This window comes from Acanthisitta chloris, unplaced genomic scaffold (genome assembly GCF_000695815.1).
Source record: "Acanthisitta chloris isolate BGI_N310 unplaced genomic scaffold, ASM69581v1 scaffold26427, whole genome shotgun sequence".
NCBI lineage: Eukaryota > Metazoa > Chordata > Aves > Passeriformes > Acanthisittidae > Acanthisitta > Acanthisitta chloris.
In genome coordinates, this window is record NW_008683554.1 from 8,868 (window position 1) to 29,005 (window position 20,138).

Here is a 20,138-nt window from a genome sequence, read left to right on the forward strand (position 1 = left end):
GTGGAGCCAAAAGTGAATGACTGGGCCAGGCTCAGGAGTGAAGGTTAAAATTGATCTGTTAAAGAGGAAATCAGCAGCATATTTGAGGGATATAGGCAGGGGGAAGGGAAAAACAACTTGTGAAATTGTGGAAAAAAAAATTTTAGAAAGGAGAACTGAAAAAGAAAAGTTAGAAGACACTGAATTGTAGTAAAAGTTGAAAGGACAGTAAAGTGAATGACTGGGCCAGGCTCAGGAGTGAAGGTTAAAATTGATCTGTTAAAGAGGAAATCAGCAGCATATTTGAGGGATATAGGCAGGGGGAAGGGAAAAACAACTTGTGAAATTGTGGAAAAAAAAATTTTAGAAAGGAGAACTGAAAAAGAAAAGTTAGAAGACACTGAATTGTAGTAAAAGTTGAAAGGACAGTTGGGCAAAGCAGGAAGAGGAAGAAAATGGGATTGGTAACGAGGGCTGAGCAAACAGTTGGACTTCTAAGAAATGTCTATAGCACTTGCAGATATGAGCCAAGACTGACTAGAAGTTATCATGGTCAGTTTAGGCATGTTTCAAACTGCTGTTTTGAAACTTAGCCGAAACTTCTGTGGTGGAAGGTGCCAGGGATTGGTGGGAGGGGGTAAAAAGAAAAAAAAGCAAAAATGTCTTTGTTACCTGAAGGACCATAAAGATTTTCCATGAAGGTTTCCTTATTGGCTGCTATGTGGAATACCTCTGGTTTGCAGTTTGTGCATGGGAAATGTCAGACTTGGTTCTTTTAAACAGACTTAATACTTTCCAATTCAGTAAGCCATTAGTCTGAATCACAAATACTGGAAGAGAGGAGCTTTTTAAAAGCAATATTGCACAAGATTGAAACCATGACTGGCTACTCTCTATAGCTAGGCAGTATCTGTCTAGTCACAACTAAATGAAACATTTGATGTAACTAGCTGTCAAATGCTTTTTAAACTCTTTTTACCCCGCTCTTTTTTTTTCTATTTAAGGTTCCATAGATGTTTCTTCCAGTGACAGGATTTGGGGATAATTTCTTACTGTGAATATTGACTTATAAAATTAACTGACTTTGTGCCTTGTTAAATAAGCTGATTTTTAAAATAAATGCAACAAAAAAAATTGAGCCTTCTGAACTGTGAAGTAAGGTCCTCAGTTAAGGCTGTTGAGATTATCATATTGTGGTACAATGGTATGAATCTCTTCGGTTAAAATCATGGAGCCATGGGCTTGCAATCAGTTAGCCTGAGGGTATACTGGTGTGTCCTGGAAAGATAGGGGGAGTCCCATCCAACACTGCAGGAGTCCCAAAGAGCTGGACTGCAAGTGATTGGACCCTGCTATGGGTGACACCTGCTGCTGTGGTGTAAGATCCCAAACTGGACAGCAGCATTGTTGAGTGTGTATCCTAACAGTATCTTCTGCTGGCAAAAACCTTGAACTGTTCATGGTACTTCCACTTTTATTAGTTTGTATTTTTTTCCATGAAAATTTTAGAATTAGTGCTTAACAAGGCATTAATTACTCAAATGACTTCATCCTGTAATTCTGTACATTTATCTCATGACTGCTGTCTTTGATAACTCTCAAGCTTGCAGGACCAATACTCGTTAGGCAATACAGCCCTCTGAGTCAGAGTGTGTATATCACTTTGCTTCTTGTTTCTCTGTCTGATTTGTGTTGTCTGCAGAGTTACAGGCTCACTCCACTACAGAGCTAGACAGCAGGTTACCATGGAGGATGTGGAGGTGATGAGGGAGCAAGAGTTTGAACGCTGACATCAATGATGTCAGTGTCCAGTTGCAGTCCAGCTGTGACCCTTCTGATGTGTGGTTGGAATCTCAGTCATAGAATCACTTAGGTCGGAAAAGAACTATGATCAAGTCCAACAAAGTGAGCAGTTGTGACCTGCCAGATTGGTGACACTTGGCATGTTCATCTCACCACAAAGATGCCAAAATGCCATTTGTCCTAGAATCTGCCACATGCAAGGTGCTATTTTATAGGAGCCCAAAGTCCCTGTCTGACCTTTCTTAGGCTGTCCTGTCTGCTCAGCTCTACAGGTGTAAGGAGCTCACCAGGACTTGTGAGCAGGAGACTTATTTCTGCTCCTGTAAGTGACCATATATACCACTACACATTTTCACAGGACTCAAAGATGTAAGGTATGAGGGGCTTGCTATAATTTTTCAGGATTTACTAATGGCTCAAGGGGATTTACTGACCTTATAAAGTGTAGTTCAACTTTGAAATCTGATTTACCTGAAGGCTAAACATATTCAGGTTGGAAGACTTTTCTGAACTACATGACAAAGTTGGGCAAGATTCACTCATTACTGCACCTGTTAATTTTGTCACTCCCTCTAATCACTTTTATTTTTTCAGCACAAGATTAATGTAATTTCTATATAGATCCTGATTTGGTTTCTCTTTCTCTGTCTTAGCTCACGTTCAGGCATGCCGTGCCTTGATGATTGCTTCCATCCTTTTGGGATTCCTAGGTGCAGTACTCTCACTGCTTGGTTTGAAGTGCACAAACATTGGGTCGAGCGATGAAGATGCAAAAATGAAGTTTGCTGTCACAGGAGGATTTCTTTTTATTTTAGGAGGTAATATCAAGGCTAAAATGAGAATGTTATCAGTACTTTGTGTTGCTTTCACAGCCAGACTAAATGAAATGAACACTTGTTCTTGGTTTAAAGCTGTTACAGCCATTAAACTGTGCTTTTTAAACTTTCTCTGGTAGGTCTGTGCTCCATGGTGGCTGTCTCGTGGTATGCTGCGATGGTTACTGCTCAGTTTTTTGACCCATTGTACGCTGGGACCAAGTAAGTTAATGGACCTGTCATACCATACTCTGGCATGTGTTAGACAGCTGCACTAACTTCAGCTATTCCAGAGTTTCAGCACCTGGATGGATCCCATTATCCAGCCCTACAGGAGGAAAAAATTGTCCTCAGGGCAACTTTTCACCTCAGAGATGTTGGTGGGGAGGGAGGAGAGTTCTTTCCTGGAATATCAACCCCACATCTGAGGGGGTTTTGTACTGTGTTTGCATTTTCTTCCGAGCCTCCATTAAATGCACATCTAAATGTTATGAAGAAGAAAAAGTAAAAAGTATTACTTTTCTTTTGCATTTAGACCAAAAGAGGTACAAAATTCTAGCTGTGGCTAGAATAAAATGCCTCAGATATACAAGTAAGGGGAAATGGTAGAGAAAGCGGCTTAAGCTGTGTACTAGTGACCTGCAGAGAGCTGAGAAACACTGAAGTGTGCTGCTTGTCTTACATGTGTCTTATGTGTTAACTTTTGTTTGCCTTTTGAATTAAAATGAGGCAAAATTTGTGGGACTATCAGCTAGTACAGCTGCACACAAGTGACTTTAAAGGTACAAAAGCCCTTACTCTTGTCTGATGTAATAGCAATAGTTGTCAAAACCAAATGGCAGCTTATGGCACCTTATCTAGGTGTCCTATTTAGCAATGCGGAACAAGGGTAGAGGTGACCAGGCCTCTCCTTCAGATGGGGAAAAGGAGAGGGAAATGTTTTCTGGGGAAAATGAGACATCTATAATTTGTCAGTACTGAGTATATAATACATAGTTCAGTAAACTATAAATCTTTGGTTGCTAGGATCATATTTGGAGTGTTTCTGAAGTTTCCGCCTGGGGATCAGTTCGGGGAAGTCGGAGGTGAAGTGATTTCTGATGAATCAAAGTACTCTAAGCAATTGCTTTGGTTGTTTGTCAGTTTTCCCTGTGTTTTCAATGAAGCACTTACAAAGAAATTGCACTTGTGCACTTGCTTTTTGTTGTTTTATATCCCTTGAGAGAACTATATGAAGGGTAATAAATACATTAGAGAACTGAAGCAACTGTTGATAAGGAATTTCAGTTAGTGGGATAGTTAGTGAGTTTTATAGTTATCTGCTATAGCTTTGGGGCTTCAACATCAATGGCTGTTAATCAGTTACCAGATTGTTTGCATTCAGTAGCTAAAGGAATCTTTTTTTTTTTTAAATATCTAAACTTCATGTTTAAGCTATCGATTCCCTGAGCAGGTCTTGGTGAAGTAACTTTGATCATTGGTAAAGCCACATGTGGACTCTGTGAGACAGGTTTGCATTCAACTGTAGGCCAGTATTGATCTTCATCCTTTAGAGACTGGCAAATCTGATTTTTCTGATTGCATTTTTTGGGCTAACTGCAGCAAATTAGTCAAGTTAACCTCTGCTAATTCTTAGAGGAGTTTCTCACACAGCTGTGAGGGGAAACTAAGTTCTGCAAGTTCTTCCTATATACCTTCCTTTGGTATGACATCCAGAGCATTCCTGTCTGTAGATGACTGGTGAGCAGAGAGGACTGTGGGCATTGGGCAACACTCTCTGGTTGTTCCTTAGTATTCCTCCAGCAACTTGCACTGCTGTGTTTTCGAGATAATGACTATCTCTGTGTTCTGTGTTTGGAAAGCACCTAAAGGAGTGCAGACTTTGGGATCCAATGTGCCATAAGGACACAGAGAGCAGTGAACCTGTGTAAGCCTCTGAAACCCTCCTGTTAGCAAAGAATTCTGCAGGCAGAAGCTTCAACACTTCTAAATGATGATTTTGTGTTTACAGGTGGAAAGAGAATACACATCTCTGGTTTCAGTATACCTTCAGTGCAGTCCACGACACATATTTTACCTTTATATTGGGTATCTCAGACCACAGAGGTGTATTGTGGATATAGTCTGTGAATATAAAACTTGTCTTCTTCTTTTTTGTGAAACTCCTGCCAGACTTTTCCAGGCTCAATTGTGTCTAGTCTTTGGGACAAATTCATTATCAATGAATTTCTTGGACTGGAGTTCCTGAAAGGTATAGTTTTGTACACTAAAATGGGATCTATTCTTTTTCAACCTAGGACATTCATAAATGTATTTCAGCCATACAGCTGAATATTCTTTAAGATACCTAAGTTTGAGAACTAGCCCTACACAAACAGCTGTTGTAGGTGACCTAGTGTCATGTCCACAGAAAACTGATTTCTGTGGTTAGCCTTTTCTCAGGGCACAGACAGTAAGGTCTAAATCTTTCCGGTTCACAAAATTGCTTCAGTGACACAGCCAATAAAAGGGCAAAATAAGTGTTGTGGACAGCACAGAAGGTATATTATTATCATTTATTATCAACAATTTGTTGAATGTACACAATAATTTATTGCTACTTATCTTTATGTTGCTTAGTACTTTCTTTACAGTCACTAGTTTGGCAGAACACAGGTAAGAATTTTACTGAGCAGACAAAAAGCCAAATCTGTTCTCTGTTAACTGGTGAAGTACCTTCCTGTCATCTGATTTCTGTGCAGACTAGAATTTGTTTGCTGGCATGGTTTGTGAACCTTATGGCTTAGTCTAAAATAATGCCTTTTTGATCTTGTTATAATCTGTTTCCATAAACTCTTTCATGTTTCAGATATGAACTAGGAGAAGCTCTGTACTTAGGTTGGGCTGGATCAGTTCTTTATATGGTTGGTGGGATCTTACTGACCTGTGCATGCAAAGGAAAGGAAAAACAGAATTACAGGTAATCTTGAATTCATCAGTTGAAATAATAGCTATCAATTACACACCACTTTGTATACTATTCTCTCTCTCTCTTCCCCCACCCTGGTATAACTATGTAGCCATATAAAATACAAGCAATGCTATGGCATGTCAGACTTCTGGTGGCAGGGGATTTTGATCCTTCACCATCAGCAGTGACCTATAACTAACTTGTGTTTGATGTACTCCTGATGGTTCTAAGTTCATGATGAAAATGTGCAGTGAGAGAGTGAACTGTCTATTGCCAATAGAAAAGTATACCAAACCCAGTGAATTCTAATCCAGTTTCTCTGCAATACTCACTGTGATTAAGACATTCAAACACCATTTAATTTGCAGGAAGTGTACGGGTGTTTCCTTCCTGAAGCACATCTAACTCCCCTTACAAACATAATTTTTTTTCTTGTTCTTTGTGGAAATGTCTTGTTGCACATCACCTCAGAAAAGCTGAGATGTCTGGCTTCAATATTTAGCCTTGCCTGGGGTTTTTTTTCCTATCTTAAATTATTGACACATACAGCAGATCCCTTTCTGAAGGAGAGGGATGAAATGGGCAGGGATAGCAGAGGTCCATGTTGTACTGGCTAAGTGTGAGAGGATGAGAACATGGAAGGAAGTAGCATGCTCACTGCTGCTGTATTTAATCTTAGGAATGTTATGTCAAAACTCATAGTAAGTGACTGTTCCCCTGATACTCTGATACTCCATTGCCTAATCTGAAACCATTTCAGTTTTATGGTAAGGTTTCATCAGCCACATTGGACTTTAGATCTTGCTCACCATACCTTGATACAAAGTACCAAATGTCCTGAAATATCCTGAAAATCAGGTAAAACTGATGTACGAAATAGAAGTTCAACATGACAAAGAACAGCTGAAGGGGTTGGCCGAAGACACTTCTATTTTCCTTTCTGATTCTCATGATTTCTATGTTAAAACCTGCAGCTTGCATGAAGGCATTGAGGGCTAGGCCCTCTACTGCTTAGGGACATGACTGAAATGCCTCAGGGAAGAACACCCATGAGTTTTGGTTATGAGAGAGAAGGCTGTGCAGCCTGTCCAGGAGTCCATCCCTTTCCCCTTAGCTACCAGACTGATGAGAACAATGTCTCTGATTTCTGCCCCTTGTGAAGAACGTGCTATCAGGGGGTTGGATACAGACCCAAATGAGTATCCTAAGTATCTGTAACTATGGACACGTGTCTAATACCTGTTATATCTTTTTTCTTTCTCGATTCACAGTGTCAACAAATATGGATATTCAGCAGGCCAGGCAGCTCTTCAGCCACACACGTACCCCAGGACCTCTGAGACAGTCATCAGCAACAAGGAGTATGTCTAAACTTATCCTGTGCACCACCTGTAACATTTGTAGGTTATGAACTCAAATAAAGAAGTGAGCTACTTCCACGGTGCCGGTTCCAAGTTGCAATGTTATACCTTAGTTCGGAGCACTGTAAGGAGGAAGGTATGGTTTTCAGTGTACAGCGGAATGATTTTCAGATGTAAATAGCTTTCTCCAGAAGATGCTGTGATGTGAGATCCTGCAGCAGGAAAGTTTTGTGCATGCTGGTAAAATTTAACCAGAGTGCAGTATATGCTGACACTTAAGAGCAACAGTTTCTATTTCAGCTGACTCAAACATATGGAACTGATAGCTGTATCTGACTGCAAGTTCACTTGCCTCGGAGTTAGAAATGTATCGTGTTTTCATTAATGTTTAGCTTCCTACTTTTGTTGTGCAGCTTTAGCTTTTGACAGGAAATAAAAACCAAACTTTATTCCACAGACTGACTGTCCTGGTCATTAATCGGGATCTGATGTTACACTGAAATTCTTATTATGTATGACAGTCAAGGTTTGTAACAGCTACAAAAAATTCCCCAGCAACCACTCATGCTCAAATCTGCAGATGTGCAACAAATTTCTTGCTGGTTGTAATGCAGGTACCAAAGATAAATGATACAGAACGAACCAAACACAGCTGGGAGTGGAGAAAGCTTCTGCTGTGAAAATGCCTTGTGGTAACTAAGGAAATGACAGCCTGAATTTTTTATTTTTATTTCCACGTTTTCAGCTTTTAAAATAATCCTATTTTAACTTTGAGCAATCTTTAACTTTGGGAACTTCTTTTACTGCATCTGAATTGTCTAACTCATGTACTTCCCCAGTGGCTTTGTTCTCTGTCATTGTTCCCTCATTAGAATTTCTGCCTGAAACCACTCCACTGCTGGGAGCATATGTTTGCCTTGTGTGAGCGCTTAGACAGATGGTGATGAGCTAATTTTACTTTGAATTTATGCTTCGAGCAACGTGGAATAGAATTTCACCCTGCAGGTTCACAGGTCTCATAACTTGTCCCTTTTAAATTACAAGTGTATTCATACAGTTTGACAAAATACTGTCATGAGTCTGTATGTTTCTCCCTACTTTTAATGGCTTATGATAAACATTTTGTAGTCTCATCAAGAAGTTTCATGCAGTTTTCTTGATGCTCCAGTAGATAATTTCAGAAGACAACCTGCAAGCAATCTTAGCAGACATTACTCAGCCGTGGTGCTTGCATGCAGGTACAGCTGACTAGTAAACTGACACATTAAGGCATGAGCTGACTGATAGGTCTTGTTAGGCTTAGTAAGCAGAGCTGAAAGGAGTGAGCGTTGCCAGTGCCATCTTCTCCCCTCCACTATCCACTGTTAAATCATTCTGTTGGTGTTTTGAAGAATAATTTCAAAAGCTGAAGAGGCACCACTTTCAGTGAGAGCTGAACTCCTTCCCACCATCTGTATATTCTGCCCTCTGGATTTTTAGGTGATTTTATGAAGGTACTTTGGTCTAGCTGAATGTGAGGAAAATGGCAGAGACTAAACATCAACCAGTGTTGATTTCCCACCAAAGCTTGTGTCAGCTCATGAACATGAATTATGAACTATGCTCCAGTACGTGAGCAAGAAATTCTGAACTTCCTTGGTCTGGCATCAGGTCTTCTAGTGGCATCCCTGGGAAGTTTAATTAAAACCCAAGAGTAAAATCCCTATGTGGTAACTCCTTCATTGGTTCAGTACATCATTATCGTTTGGGGGAAAATAACTCCTGAAGATTCCATGCCTTTGGTTTGTTTAAAGTCCTTCCAAACATTTTCTGTTTCTGCTGTTTCTCCCTGCTTATCTGCCCCATTTCCATGCACCTCTTACAGAAATGCTCTGAGTGAATGTAATGAACCATCAGCCTAGTGCTGGGGGTGAGGTGTTTTATGTACAGATGATTTAGGAAGTGATTTTTTTATTTTCTTTTTTTTAAATGTGTGGCAAATCTCTCTGTTTAAAACATCTTCACATGTCACTGTTTTGAAGTCCTTTGCTCAGCACAGCAGGCTGCTTTGGTATCTGCAAATCTTCTTCATATCTCTGTAGCTGAGACCAAAATCCTGCATTGGGTTCTGCCACAGGCCTGGCAGCCTTCACAGCCTAGGGAACAGGAGAGACGTGGCAGAAGCAAGGTATGTCAAGCACTTGGGGGTGTCATGCAAATGTTTTTTTCCTTAGACTTTTGGGAAGATTTACTTTGGTTTTGATTTGGCTACAGAATAACAAACAGCTATTTTGGTGAGCTGACCTCACTCTGTGCTTGCTAAGGCCTGGCACGTGGTCCTGGTCATGGAAGGGATTCACGGCTAAGACATAAAAAGGAGCTGTTGAGTGTGATGGAAGTGGGACTGTCTCACAAAGTGCAGCGACACTGCTCATGTTAGGATAGCATGAAAGTTGGTCACCGTCTGCAGGACTCAGTCAAGTACTGAGCAAAGCAGTTATGTAAATACTGTGGTGATACACTGCCAAATGGGTGCAGATTAAAAGCACAGAGAGTAGTCTGCACTGGATGGGCTTCCCAGGAGAGCTGAGATGCTATTGCCCATAGCTAGCTAGTCCCTAGCAGGGTGTTTCTGTGATGTATGGAGCTGCCACATAGCTGATAGGAGCAAATCCTGTAAAACAATTTCTGCATCTTCTCACATCCCTTTCACTTATTTTCTTTATATCTGTCTTTAACTTAACCTATTGCAACTATGCAAACAATATAGAAAATGTTCACTAAACAACCCACTTTGGATGTTTGCTGCCAGTGCTTAAAGCCTGTTTGCATTTGTTGTTATGTTCATCCCAGAAACCTCACCGAAAGCTGATTTGTCCAAACTGAGAGTGAAAAAACTTACAGGGAATTGTTTATTGGAATAGAGTATCTACATAACTGCTAATAGACAGGTGAGAGCACCAAAGTAATTCCATGAGAAATCATCATTACTCATACTAAGACTTGCATTTCCTCCCCAAAAGATGTCTAAATACAAACCAGGGTACAGGTACATTACCTCAAACGCCTCCTTGAGTGGGAGCCGTCGGTGTCTCATCAGATAAGCAGTGCAAATGGCAGCGGATCGGCTGCGGCCGTTCTTGCAGTAAACCAAGCACCTTCCCCCGCCCTGCACAGCCTCTGCGATAGCAGCACTGCACGGCTCGAAGTACCGGTACAGGTCCTCGGCTGGATCGTCGAACACGGGCACGCGAATGCCGCGGAGCCGCGGCAGCCCAGGGAACGGCTGCTGCCTGGTGACATTCACGCAGAAGGTGATGGCCTCACGCTGCAGCAGCTCCTCGTCGCAGGCTGCCCTGGCCGTGCCGAGGAGCAGCGAGGCCGTGACCTTGAACAGCTCCAACATGGGCAGCGCAGGCCGCAGTCCCGGCCCCTCCGCACGGGCTCGGCGCTTGGGTCTCTTCTGCAGCGCACGGCTGTGCTATATTTATCTGCTCTGCACTGGCTCCAGGCGCGTCCTAGGTGCCGCTACAACCCAAGAGCTGCTTTTAGAACGCTGAGAGCACTTTCAGCATCCGCAGCTCGCTTGTAAAGCAGTTGGACTTGTACAGTCCCTGTCCTTACAGCAGCTGTCTACACAAAATGAACCGGCTGTATTCCGCGGGGAAAAGCTGATCAGCACTGTTGGTGCAGTGATGCAACATTGCTCTGCTCTCCTCCAGACCTTCTCAGTGCCCCTCGTCTACAGCAAAGCATCTTCTGAGTACCCAAGAAATTATTTACTAGGATGGACAGGTGCAGCACTGATCTTTCTGGACTTCAGCAAAATTGCTGGCGTGGTGTCAGGGCAGAGAATATCTTACACCAGTGTGTGCTGACACAGGTTTGAATTGTGCAGGATGGGCAGGGATGGGGCCAAGGGCCTGGCCAGATGATTGCCACATGCCAGGCAGGTGCTGCAGGGCTGATCACAGGTACCAGCTACTTCCTGGCTGAGCTGCTTCAACCCTCTGCTTTCTGGTGAAACAGGAGCATGGACTGATATTTGCCAAGGACACAAAGATGACCTGGGCTGTCACAGCAGCAGAGCATGGACTGAAGGGACCAGTGTCAAACACAGTACCAGCCAGCAGGGAATTAGCAGTGAGGAACAAGGATGAGCTTTTAGTCTATCACGGAGGAAGCTGATCTGCCACACAGCTGTGCCACAGCAGCCTGTTAGTGATCTGCTGGCGCTGGGGCCAAGGGAGACACCTCCCTCACATGAGCACAAGAACACAGCGTCCCCTCCTCTTGTCCTGCACATGCCTCAGCTGTCCATGGACTCGTTCATCTGCCTCCTTGCTTCCTTCACCCAGGGCTCGTGGCTGGAGCAGGACTTTGCTGGCCCCAGGAGGCACAGTTCAGGCTGGGACCCTGCAGTTAGAAAGGAGAAAGCTCAGCAGGAGAGCCTCAGCCTGATGCCACCCACTCTGACAATGTGGGGAGGGCTCCTGGATTTCTCTACAGCCACCATTTCCAGGACTTTCAGGCCTCCCCTGGTGTTGGCTCTCACCAGCTCAGGACTTCTGTAACCTTATTCCCAGGCCTTGATGCTGTGGTTCAGATGAAGAGCCTTCCTGCAGTCACCACCAAAGATTTTCCTCATGGAATGGGCACACGTCAATTCCCTGCACTATAGCAAGGAGACAGCTGCTGCCTCACCTTCCTCCTCCCTCCCAGAAGATGGCAGAGGTTTGTCTTCTGCCTGCCCTCATTAATGGGCTTGCTTGGCCCTTTGCAGGAGTCCCTGGGTGGTGGTTCGTGGATGGGCTCCTGTTCAAAACAACACTGTGATCATTATTTCGCATGGCATCACACTTGCTGTGGCATGAACCCTCCACTGATCCGTATGGGTGGCAGCAGCCCAGCAAATTGCTCTGGGATTTGCCAGACAGGCCTGGTGTCACCTATTGGTTTACCAGGCCCTGCAGCTCATGCCAGCACTGGTTGGTCCAGGTGTTCCTTGGGTGCCATCATCCTGGGGCAGCATTCTTGTCACATTAGCACCAGCAAATATCACTGTGGCTGCACATGTGCTCACTCTGAGGCTACGGATGTTTACTAGCTACCTGCCTGCAGCTGACTGAAGACTTCATGCCAGAAAGGCTGTTCCTTCCCACCAGCCTGCCCTGTATCGTGTAGCCCTGCTGAGGAGGAAATAGGAAACAGGGAATTGTTACACAGAGTCACTATAAGCTAAACGCAAATGCCACCTCCTGGCAGGGACGACAGTTGCTGCCTCTGCAAGAAGATGGTTGAACTGCAGGGTAAGAGCCTCATCCCCTGGCTAGACACGGTCTGACACCTCAGTCCAGATTTTGCTGGGGGGTTTCTGCCCTTGGTGCTACTGCCGGTTGGGGGTACAGTGCAAACAGCCCTGGTTACACTGGCTGTCCCTCATCCTCTTGCCATGCAGTGCTGTAAAGTGCCTGGGCCCACGGTCTTGCTGAGCTGCCTGCAGGTGCTTGGGCTGGTGTTAGACCCCTGAAGTCTTCCTTGCCCAGGGAAGCAGGGCTGTATGTGGCTGCAGGGAAGCAGAGGTTGAGCTTATATCACACCCTGCACCAAGCTCTTAGCAGTGGATTTGCAAACATGCAGTGTTCAGTGGCATTACAAACTGCAAAAATGTTTACAGAAAACTTTACTACATGCAGAGCTGTAAGTGGCTATTATTTAAGGTCATAGTGAGACACAGAGGAGGCAAAGGAGGTGACTGGTGTGCAAACAACTTCTCCAGGGAGAAGACCTGCATTTCTCTACTTGTCTGTATTTATATAAATGTGTGCATGTGGTGCTAATAGCTGTAACTGCACGACAGGAACCTAAAGAAATACCTACTCACTCAAGGGTATCACTCAGTTTATTAAATTTAGGTGATATTTGCTTCCGGGTAGACAGATACACTTTTAGTAGTTTCCAGTTACCAAGTCTCTCTTAGACACTTCATGAGCAGCCTCTGATGAGTTACCTTGACACCTGTGTTCACCCTCTTCTGGAAGTGGACAGAGCTGGAGCACAAACCTTCCTGCTCCACCAGTTCAGTCCCAGGCTCATGCTCGAGATCAAACATCCACCACACTGCTTCACTTGCTGTGAACTCTGCCAACAGCTGCCCCAGTGCAAGGCCGTGATCTGGAATTACCACACCACTTTGTCAGGACTACCAAGGGCATTTCCGATTCCTTATACGGTTATGCCATGACTTTCTGTGCATCTATATGAGAAAGACAACATTTTGCAACTTTGCTTACCTTATTCCCACACATACCATATCCACACAACCCAGCAGCTGCTCCTCTGGATGGCACAGGCAAACCCTGTCGCCAACACTGACACCAGCCCAGTACAAACACAATTTCATTCTTTGGGACTCCTGACCTGGCCTTTATCTGTGCCTTAACAAGGAAAAAAGAAGGAAAATGCCAAACTCAGCTTAAATGGAGAAGAAATAACTGCCCTGTAAATACAGATTTGTCTCCAGCCTTTTTATTTATACAAGGATTCAAAGAACATATTTCAACTTTAGATAAACAGTGCAAGAGAGTTACAAGTACCTTGGTAACAGAAAGAAATAGGTAACTGTCCAGCTATGCCAATAATAAGTGAAATAATTCTTACTCCTGCAGATAGAAATGCATCTGTTTAAAGCAAAGGTGGACTTTAGATATTCTGCTATACCTTAGCCCCTACCAAGCCCACCAGAAAACAACAGGCAGCTTGTCACTTGTAAATGAGAAGTAGCTGTGCTCTCAAAGCCTTTTGAGACCCTCGCCCTTGGTTAAACATACATGTTATGGCACAAAGAGCAGGCTGAAAGACAGAGACACTTGGAAATCCACCATTTCTGGTTCTCCCCTTTCCAGGGACGGGGTCTTTGTTAATAGTTTTTCCTAGACTACTACCCCCTCCACATCCCTGTCAAGTACAAGGCCTTTTCACACCAGAACACCATGAACCACCGTCTTGATAACGCTGAAGAAGATGTTCCTCTCCAGCCAGCCCAGTTCCCCAGAGCTCCCCTCTTGTAGCCAACCCGCAGCAGCCACCAGCCACGGGGCTGGGGAGGTGTGTCACAGCATTTTCAAACAGGCAACAGCCCAGGAAATGTCATTTATAAGCACTGAAAGGCCCCAGGCTCCATACCAGCCCAAGCACAGGCTCAGGGCTTGTCTGGGCCTGGGCCGATTTCAGCTTGTTGAGCCACACCAGCAGTTGTTTAGCCATCAGTAACTATGGTTTGCTTTAGTTTACAGTGATGCCGAGTCTTGGGGCAACTTGGCCTTTACAGCTCCCGGGGGAAGGTGGCCAAGCACAGCCCCAGGCCACTTCATCACAACAGGCTGGGGAAACCACTTCAGGACAACAAAGAGAACAGAAAAACTGAAAAGACAGGAACCAACAAAGAGCAGGAGCACAGGCTGACTGTATGAAAAGGTATCAAAATAAACCCAAGGGGGCCCGGGCGAAGGAGGGAGGAAGCATCACCACCACCATCACCTGCACACCCAGACCTCAGGCTGCTGCTGCTGGTCTCAGCCCAGCTCAGCTCCTGGAGGATGGAAGCAGCTGCCCTCAGGGCCTGGAGAGATGTGGAAGTGGGAGCTCAACCCCAGCCCAGGGGGAAGGCATCAGGAAGGGTTTCTCCTGCGTAGCAGGTTTTACTCTTTCTTTGAGGTTCTGCCTTATTAATTTGAACTATCAGGTTTTATTCTTGTAACAGAATCACTAGTTTGGGCTATTAAATTGTTAAAATATTAACTGGACAATCAGCAAATTCTTGGCTTCACATTTAAGTGTGAAGGGGCCTATAAGAAGCTTTTGAGGGTAACAGGCAGACAACAAACACTAACTGCACAGAAATGGAAGTGACAGGACTTTTCTTGCAAGTTCCCATTCTGCAAAGCAAAACATTAACCTCAGCATCCGCATGTTAAAACCCCAACCCAACTGTGTTTTGAAGAGGGTACAATGCTTTAATGCCCCCTCCCTCACAGTTTTTTTCTGTGGCTATAAAGGTTTTGCAGGATTGGTTCTGGGGATTTCTGTAACCAAAGGTTAAATTTGTATTCACAATTCTGGTTAAAAACCATAAAAATTAAAAGAAAAGATAAGAACTCTTCAGAGCAGTGAAAGTCATGTGAAATTGCCATATATCTAGGAGTAAATAAACCTGTACAAGTCCATGATGCATTTATTCTCTCCAAGGTTCTGATGGGCCTAGTGGTGCTGTCTGTCCTTTAGCTGATGTCCAGCACCCTGGCGTTCACTTCTGACACCTGACCACATTAGGTAGGATTTTAACCTTACAAGAAGGTGAGGACAAGGCAGAAGGGATGCCCAGTAGTGACATTCGTCACTGTGACTTGGAGAGGTGAGTCAAAGCTGGCCTAAACCCTCTGCCTAGCCTGAGGCCCCCTCAGTGCCACCACCAGGCCCAGGCAGGGCAGGCAGTGAGCTCACTCTGCATCTGTCCACGCCACCTTTCGGCATTACCTTGGCTTGTGCTCTCATCTTCCTTAAATTGCACATTCTAGCAACTGCTAATGTTAAAAATGCCTTTTTTTCCCTTTCTTAGAAAACAGCCAAACCCCAACCCCATATTTGCTCAGCCCAAAGGCACATCTCCTCTGGCAGGACAGAGGAGAAATGCTCAAATGCTGTGCAGACCAGTAAAGCAGGAGACAGACCCAGCTCTGCCCTCCCTCTTGCCCCAGTACAAACACATCTGAACCTCAAACCCAACCCCTGGGTGTGCTCTTGGCCCAACCAGTCACAGTGACTGTGTTGTATCTAACACCTGCTAAACCCATGCCTCCTCCAGCCAGCACTTGCTGCCCCTGTGAGGCACAGCAGCATGTGGAAGCCTTGAAGCACACAGCCCTACAAGCACAGACACTCCTACAGCTACGTGAGGACATTTATATCTTTCATCAACCAGCCCCAGCCTAAAACCCCTGCACACAGTCCACCCCACCAAGCACTCTGGGGTTAGGGCAGTAGTCTGCATGACCCAGAGGTGGTGTGTGGTGGGAAGGGGTAGCAAAGGGTGAGCCTGGCCCTCCCCTGAGCCAAAACAGAGCTGCCAGCAGGTGTCTGACCCTGCTGTCTCAGCCCATCTCTGCAGAGGTTAGGGAAGGTGCATTGGATGATGGGGAAGGAACAGGGAAAGTGGGAATTCATTAAAAACCTACAATGCATCTGGAACAAACACCAAAGGAAAAAAAATCCCAAACAAAATGTGCCCTGTCCTCACGTCCCCTCTGGCAGATGCTGCCTTGAGCCAGTCCTCTGTGTAGGGACACTACCCAGGGCTGATTGCCACCAGCCCCTCTGCCCTAAGGCAGCTGCCAAGGGGGACCACAACCAGTCCCAAAGATCTAGTTAGTAAAAAGTCCTTGGTTTTTCTTATTACCAAGAAAAACCAAACAGATTTCTGCCCATGGCTGGGGCCAGAGAAAGAGGAAGCAGCATAACTGTCTGTCACGCAGAGAATCCCACTGTGCATATTTTTCTCTCTCTGCTACCTACGCCGGTACTGCACTGCAAGTAGAAACTGGACCGTTGTTACTTGGGTAGAAAATGGCTTTCCAATTAGCATGCAAAGAAAAAGTACCCCAAACCCCAAACCCTAACACTCAGTCCCAGTCATTTAGATGTAGGAGACCTACATTTCAAATTGTCATCAGCTACAAGCTCTAGTCAAGAAACCCACTTGTCACCTTTCCAAAGAAAAAGGAAGTTCTGCATTTCTGGGTCCCACAGCCACTGCCAAACTGTTTCAGTTCAACCCACCAAACCTGCTCACACTCCTATGTATGCTGCTGGAAGTGAAGGGCCATCTCTGCCCACCTAGGAAGCACAGAGGAAGAACCCGAAAGAGCCCCTGAATGCAGCCCGCGAGCAGCGCCGAGGGTCCCAGTCTCTCCGTGTCAGGAGCCAGCACTGCCCTCGGCACTGCTGTGCTGCTGGCAGCAGTGCTCTGGCCAGTGGCTGGGGAACAAGGTCAGGGCAATTGCATATTCCACTGGAGGCAGCAGGAGAGCTGCTCTTGGAGGGGCTGGCTGAGTCCCCCCGGAGCCCTCTCTGCAAAGGCTTGTTTCAGCCTCGAGAGCCAGTTTGTGGCAAGAACAAAAGTAAAACAATGAGGTACGGAAAGAAGGGCCCAGCATTGGGAAAGACCAAGAAAGAAGAAAACAGCTTGAGCACTGCCAGAAATAGCAAACAACTGAAACCTTTCGAAACCTTTTTCTCCTCCCTTTTTTTGTTGGCTTTTTTTTTTTTTTCAGTCGTTCGGAGTTTACAGTGCCATTTTCTTAGCACATTTCTGTGGCCAAAGTGAAGCCCTCAGCCGCAGTCTGTTTCCTGGCTGTGCCAGTGAGTTACCGCCACAAGTGCTGCGCGGCGCTGACCGTCACCGAGAGGAGGAGGAGGAGGGACACAGAGGGCAAAGATCTGCTGCTGGCCCCATTGACGCCGTGTCCAGACTGCTTGGGAATGGCGTGTGTTTCTGGCTGCCTGGTGCTGGGGCTCTTAGAAAGTCTTTTGCCACAGACGTCGTCAGGACAGCTGTCCCCACTGCCAGAGCCGCTCATGTCATCACCTGCACAGAGACAAACATGGGTGAGCCCTGACTGCCTCCCAACCCCGGGAGCTCTGGCCACCAGCCCTGTCCTGGCCCCATCCTCCTCTCTGCATATCCCCCACTGTGGGATACGAGCCTGTACCTGTCCTCCAGCTGACTGACCACCCAATGCTGCAGCAGCTGAAAACCTCCACAGCAGAGAGAAGGCCCTGCCAGCAGGGCTGGGCTGGGACTGGAGAGAGCCCCTCAGGTTTCAGTAAGGCACGTGGAGCAGCACAGCCTTCAGCCACCCCACAGCAAGTCAGCTGCACTTGAGCAGCCCCTTGGCAGTCCTGAGCCAAAAGCCAGGTCACCACAGCCCCTCTGAGCCCCCAGAGCTCAGCAGCAGGGTCTGCTCAGCACCTCCTGCCTGCCAAGGACCTCTCCTGTTTCGCTCTACTCACTTGTGTCTTGGAAATCCACGTCATTCCCGATGTTGGCGTTGCCCAGTCGGTTTGTCATGATCTTTAGCTGCATGATTTGCTGGCGAATGGTCATGTCTGGCTTGGTGATGTCCACCTCCACCTCTGGGTTATTAATCTGGTTAGCTAAGCCATCCCCCATCACTTCGGGCAGGTAACTGGGAAGGAAGGCAAAAGGTTTAGATGTCATGCCCAGTTCAGCTCAGCTATCGCTGTTACAGACACCAGTGATAATACAGACTCTTTGGACCCCAGAGACGCTGCAGCATTTCCATGGACAGGCACAGACTGCTCACTCTGAGCACGTGGGTCTGCAATGATGTGCAAGTGCCTTTTATCAAACTCTCCCTCTCACCCCAGCACAGTGCTATCCTGGCACCTGGACCCACTCCGTACCTGCCCTTGGTCATCCCGTTCCAACACTTGTCGTCCGATGCTGCACTGGCCATTACTTTTTTGCTGCACAGGCTGCCAGGCAAGGTGATCCAGTATGTCTTGAGAGCTGTCAGATTCCCTTTGGCATCTAAAACCTGTAAACAAAGGACATGCTCAGGGCCAGGAGAGCTCTGGGTCACCCCAGGGCTGAGGGAAGGACAAGGATTCAGCCTATTTTTTTTTGTTTTGTTTTATCATCACAAAGTCTGTTTTTACACAAACAAGGACATCAACCTTCCCCTAAAGACCAAGAGTCAACCCAAGCACCCAAGGCTGAAGGTTACATGCCAAGAACTGTTCTGGTTCCACAAGATTAACCAGAAGACCATCTTCTGGGCCATGAGGGTAAAGCTGAGAAGCAGCCTTGGTGGGAGCCAGCAGGGCTCTGCTGGGTGTCTGGCAGGCAGGTGAGGAGCCTCCGTGGGACCATGGCAAATCCTGCAGCTCACCATCCACAGAACCCAAAATCTCCATGGAGAAGCTCCTCTGGCCTCAGTATCCAGGTTGGACTGCCTGAGGCTGAATTACACCAACAGCAAGGAGCCTCTTCAGATATTTGGCACCAAATCTCTGAGAAAATGGTTATCAGCAAACTAGACCCTGAGCCTGTGCAGACGATTGGAAGACCAGAACTGCTTAGGTCACACCAGCACTTGGTCTTCAGACTTGTTATTGAGCAGCCTGTGGGATGGTCTGACCTGACAAACTCACCAGCATCTCCAGTGCCTGCGCAGAGGATTTGGCTTCCAATGTGACCTTCCCCCGTCTTTTCTTGTCCTCACTGCTGGAGCCTTTTGTGCTGATTTTGGGATTTCCACAGCCTTGGAATACCTGAAAAACAAATCAAACTCTATCCCACTGTACCCAGAGAGCAGCAGAAGCACTTTGAAAGTACAACTCCTCAGACTTGGCCTCTAGGATCAGAAGAAGGGTGCCCTGGAAGTGCCTGTTTCTCCCAGTCTCTGCATGACCAGTCCAGGCCGTGGCACCTCTGCTGCAGATCACCAGTGCTGGGCAGAAGACACATACTGGTGGCAAGAGCGCCCAGACAGCCAGGCTAAACGGGAGCATCAGAGGTCAGGAGGGACTTTGCACTGTCAGTTTCAGTCAGAAAACATCAGCCTTTACAAAGAATGCCATCTGACTTGAAAAGAGGGCTCCAAGCTTGTTGTGGTTTCCAGGGTGCTGTCAGAAGCTATTGATAAATGTGACTTTCCCTGGTGTCCCCTTAAAGCAGAGAAGTCAGGACCGCAGACAGGAGCACTGCTGACACAGCCTGTGGTGAACGCGCTGGTTAGTGTGTTCTGACAGCCATCAGCAAAGTCCTAGTGTGGACAAGAGTCCCTTTGGTGACAGTGGGTCTCATCAGTGTGTCTGAGGGACATTCAGCCTCACAAGCCCCTCCTGGGCTGCACTGTCCTGCTGACCAGATGGATCTGATGACTCTGGCAGTTCAGCACCAAGTCAACTTGTACACCTGTCTCCTTTGCTCTGTGCAAAAACCCCACCTTGAAAACTGCATGTACAGCATTTTCAACATGGTTCTACCAAAAAAACCCCAATTTGGTTTCACTGCTCTATCTCACTGGCCTATTATTGCTGTTGGCAGAAGACAACTCCCCTGGGAGGTAAAAGCCCAGGGAGATCTCCAGGACAGTGTCTCCTGCAGCAGCTCCAGCACAGCACAGTACCAAGGTGATCCTTTTGCCAGCCCAAGGGCTTCAGGTAAGG

General features: G+C 46.1%; 3 protein-coding genes across 3 annotated transcripts in view; 1 reads left to right on the forward strand and 2 right to left on the reverse strand.

The window, feature by feature from the left end:
- LOC103806314 (claudin-19-like) overlaps positions 1-6,918 on the forward strand; it is a 13,079-nt gene extending 6,161 nt beyond the window's left edge. The window contains exons 2-5 of the mRNA XM_009078996.1: positions 2,436-2,600; positions 2,738-2,819; positions 5,446-5,556; positions 6,819-6,918. Coding sequence (XP_009077244.1) covers positions 2,436-2,600; positions 2,738-2,819; positions 5,446-5,556; positions 6,819-6,918 — 458 coding nt within the window. The remainder of the gene's footprint in view (positions 1-2,435; positions 2,601-2,737; positions 2,820-5,445; positions 5,557-6,818) is intronic.
- Positions 6,919-8,908: 1,990 nt separating this feature from the next.
- Positions 8,909-10,293, reverse strand: DUSP28 (dual specificity phosphatase 28). Its single transcript, XM_009078995.1, has 2 exons — positions 9,946-10,293; positions 8,909-9,043 (listed from the first exon to the last, which is right to left on the reverse strand). The coding sequence occupies exons 1-2, from the start codon at positions 10,291-10,293 to the stop codon at positions 8,909-8,911; spliced, it is 483 nt and encodes a 160-aa protein (XP_009077243.1).
- Positions 10,294-17,232: 6,939 nt separating this feature from the next.
- Positions 17,233-20,138, reverse strand: part of GPC1 (glypican 1) — a gene marked incomplete at its 5' end in the record, with an annotated part of 5,035 nt that continues 2,129 nt past the window's right edge. Inside the window, 4 exons of the mRNA XM_009078997.1 lie at positions 17,233-17,529; positions 17,955-18,130; positions 18,369-18,502; positions 19,119-19,238. Coding sequence (XP_009077245.1) covers positions 17,309-17,529; positions 17,955-18,130; positions 18,369-18,502; positions 19,119-19,238 — 651 coding nt within the window. The remainder of the gene's footprint in view (positions 17,530-17,954; positions 18,131-18,368; positions 18,503-19,118; positions 19,239-20,138) is intronic.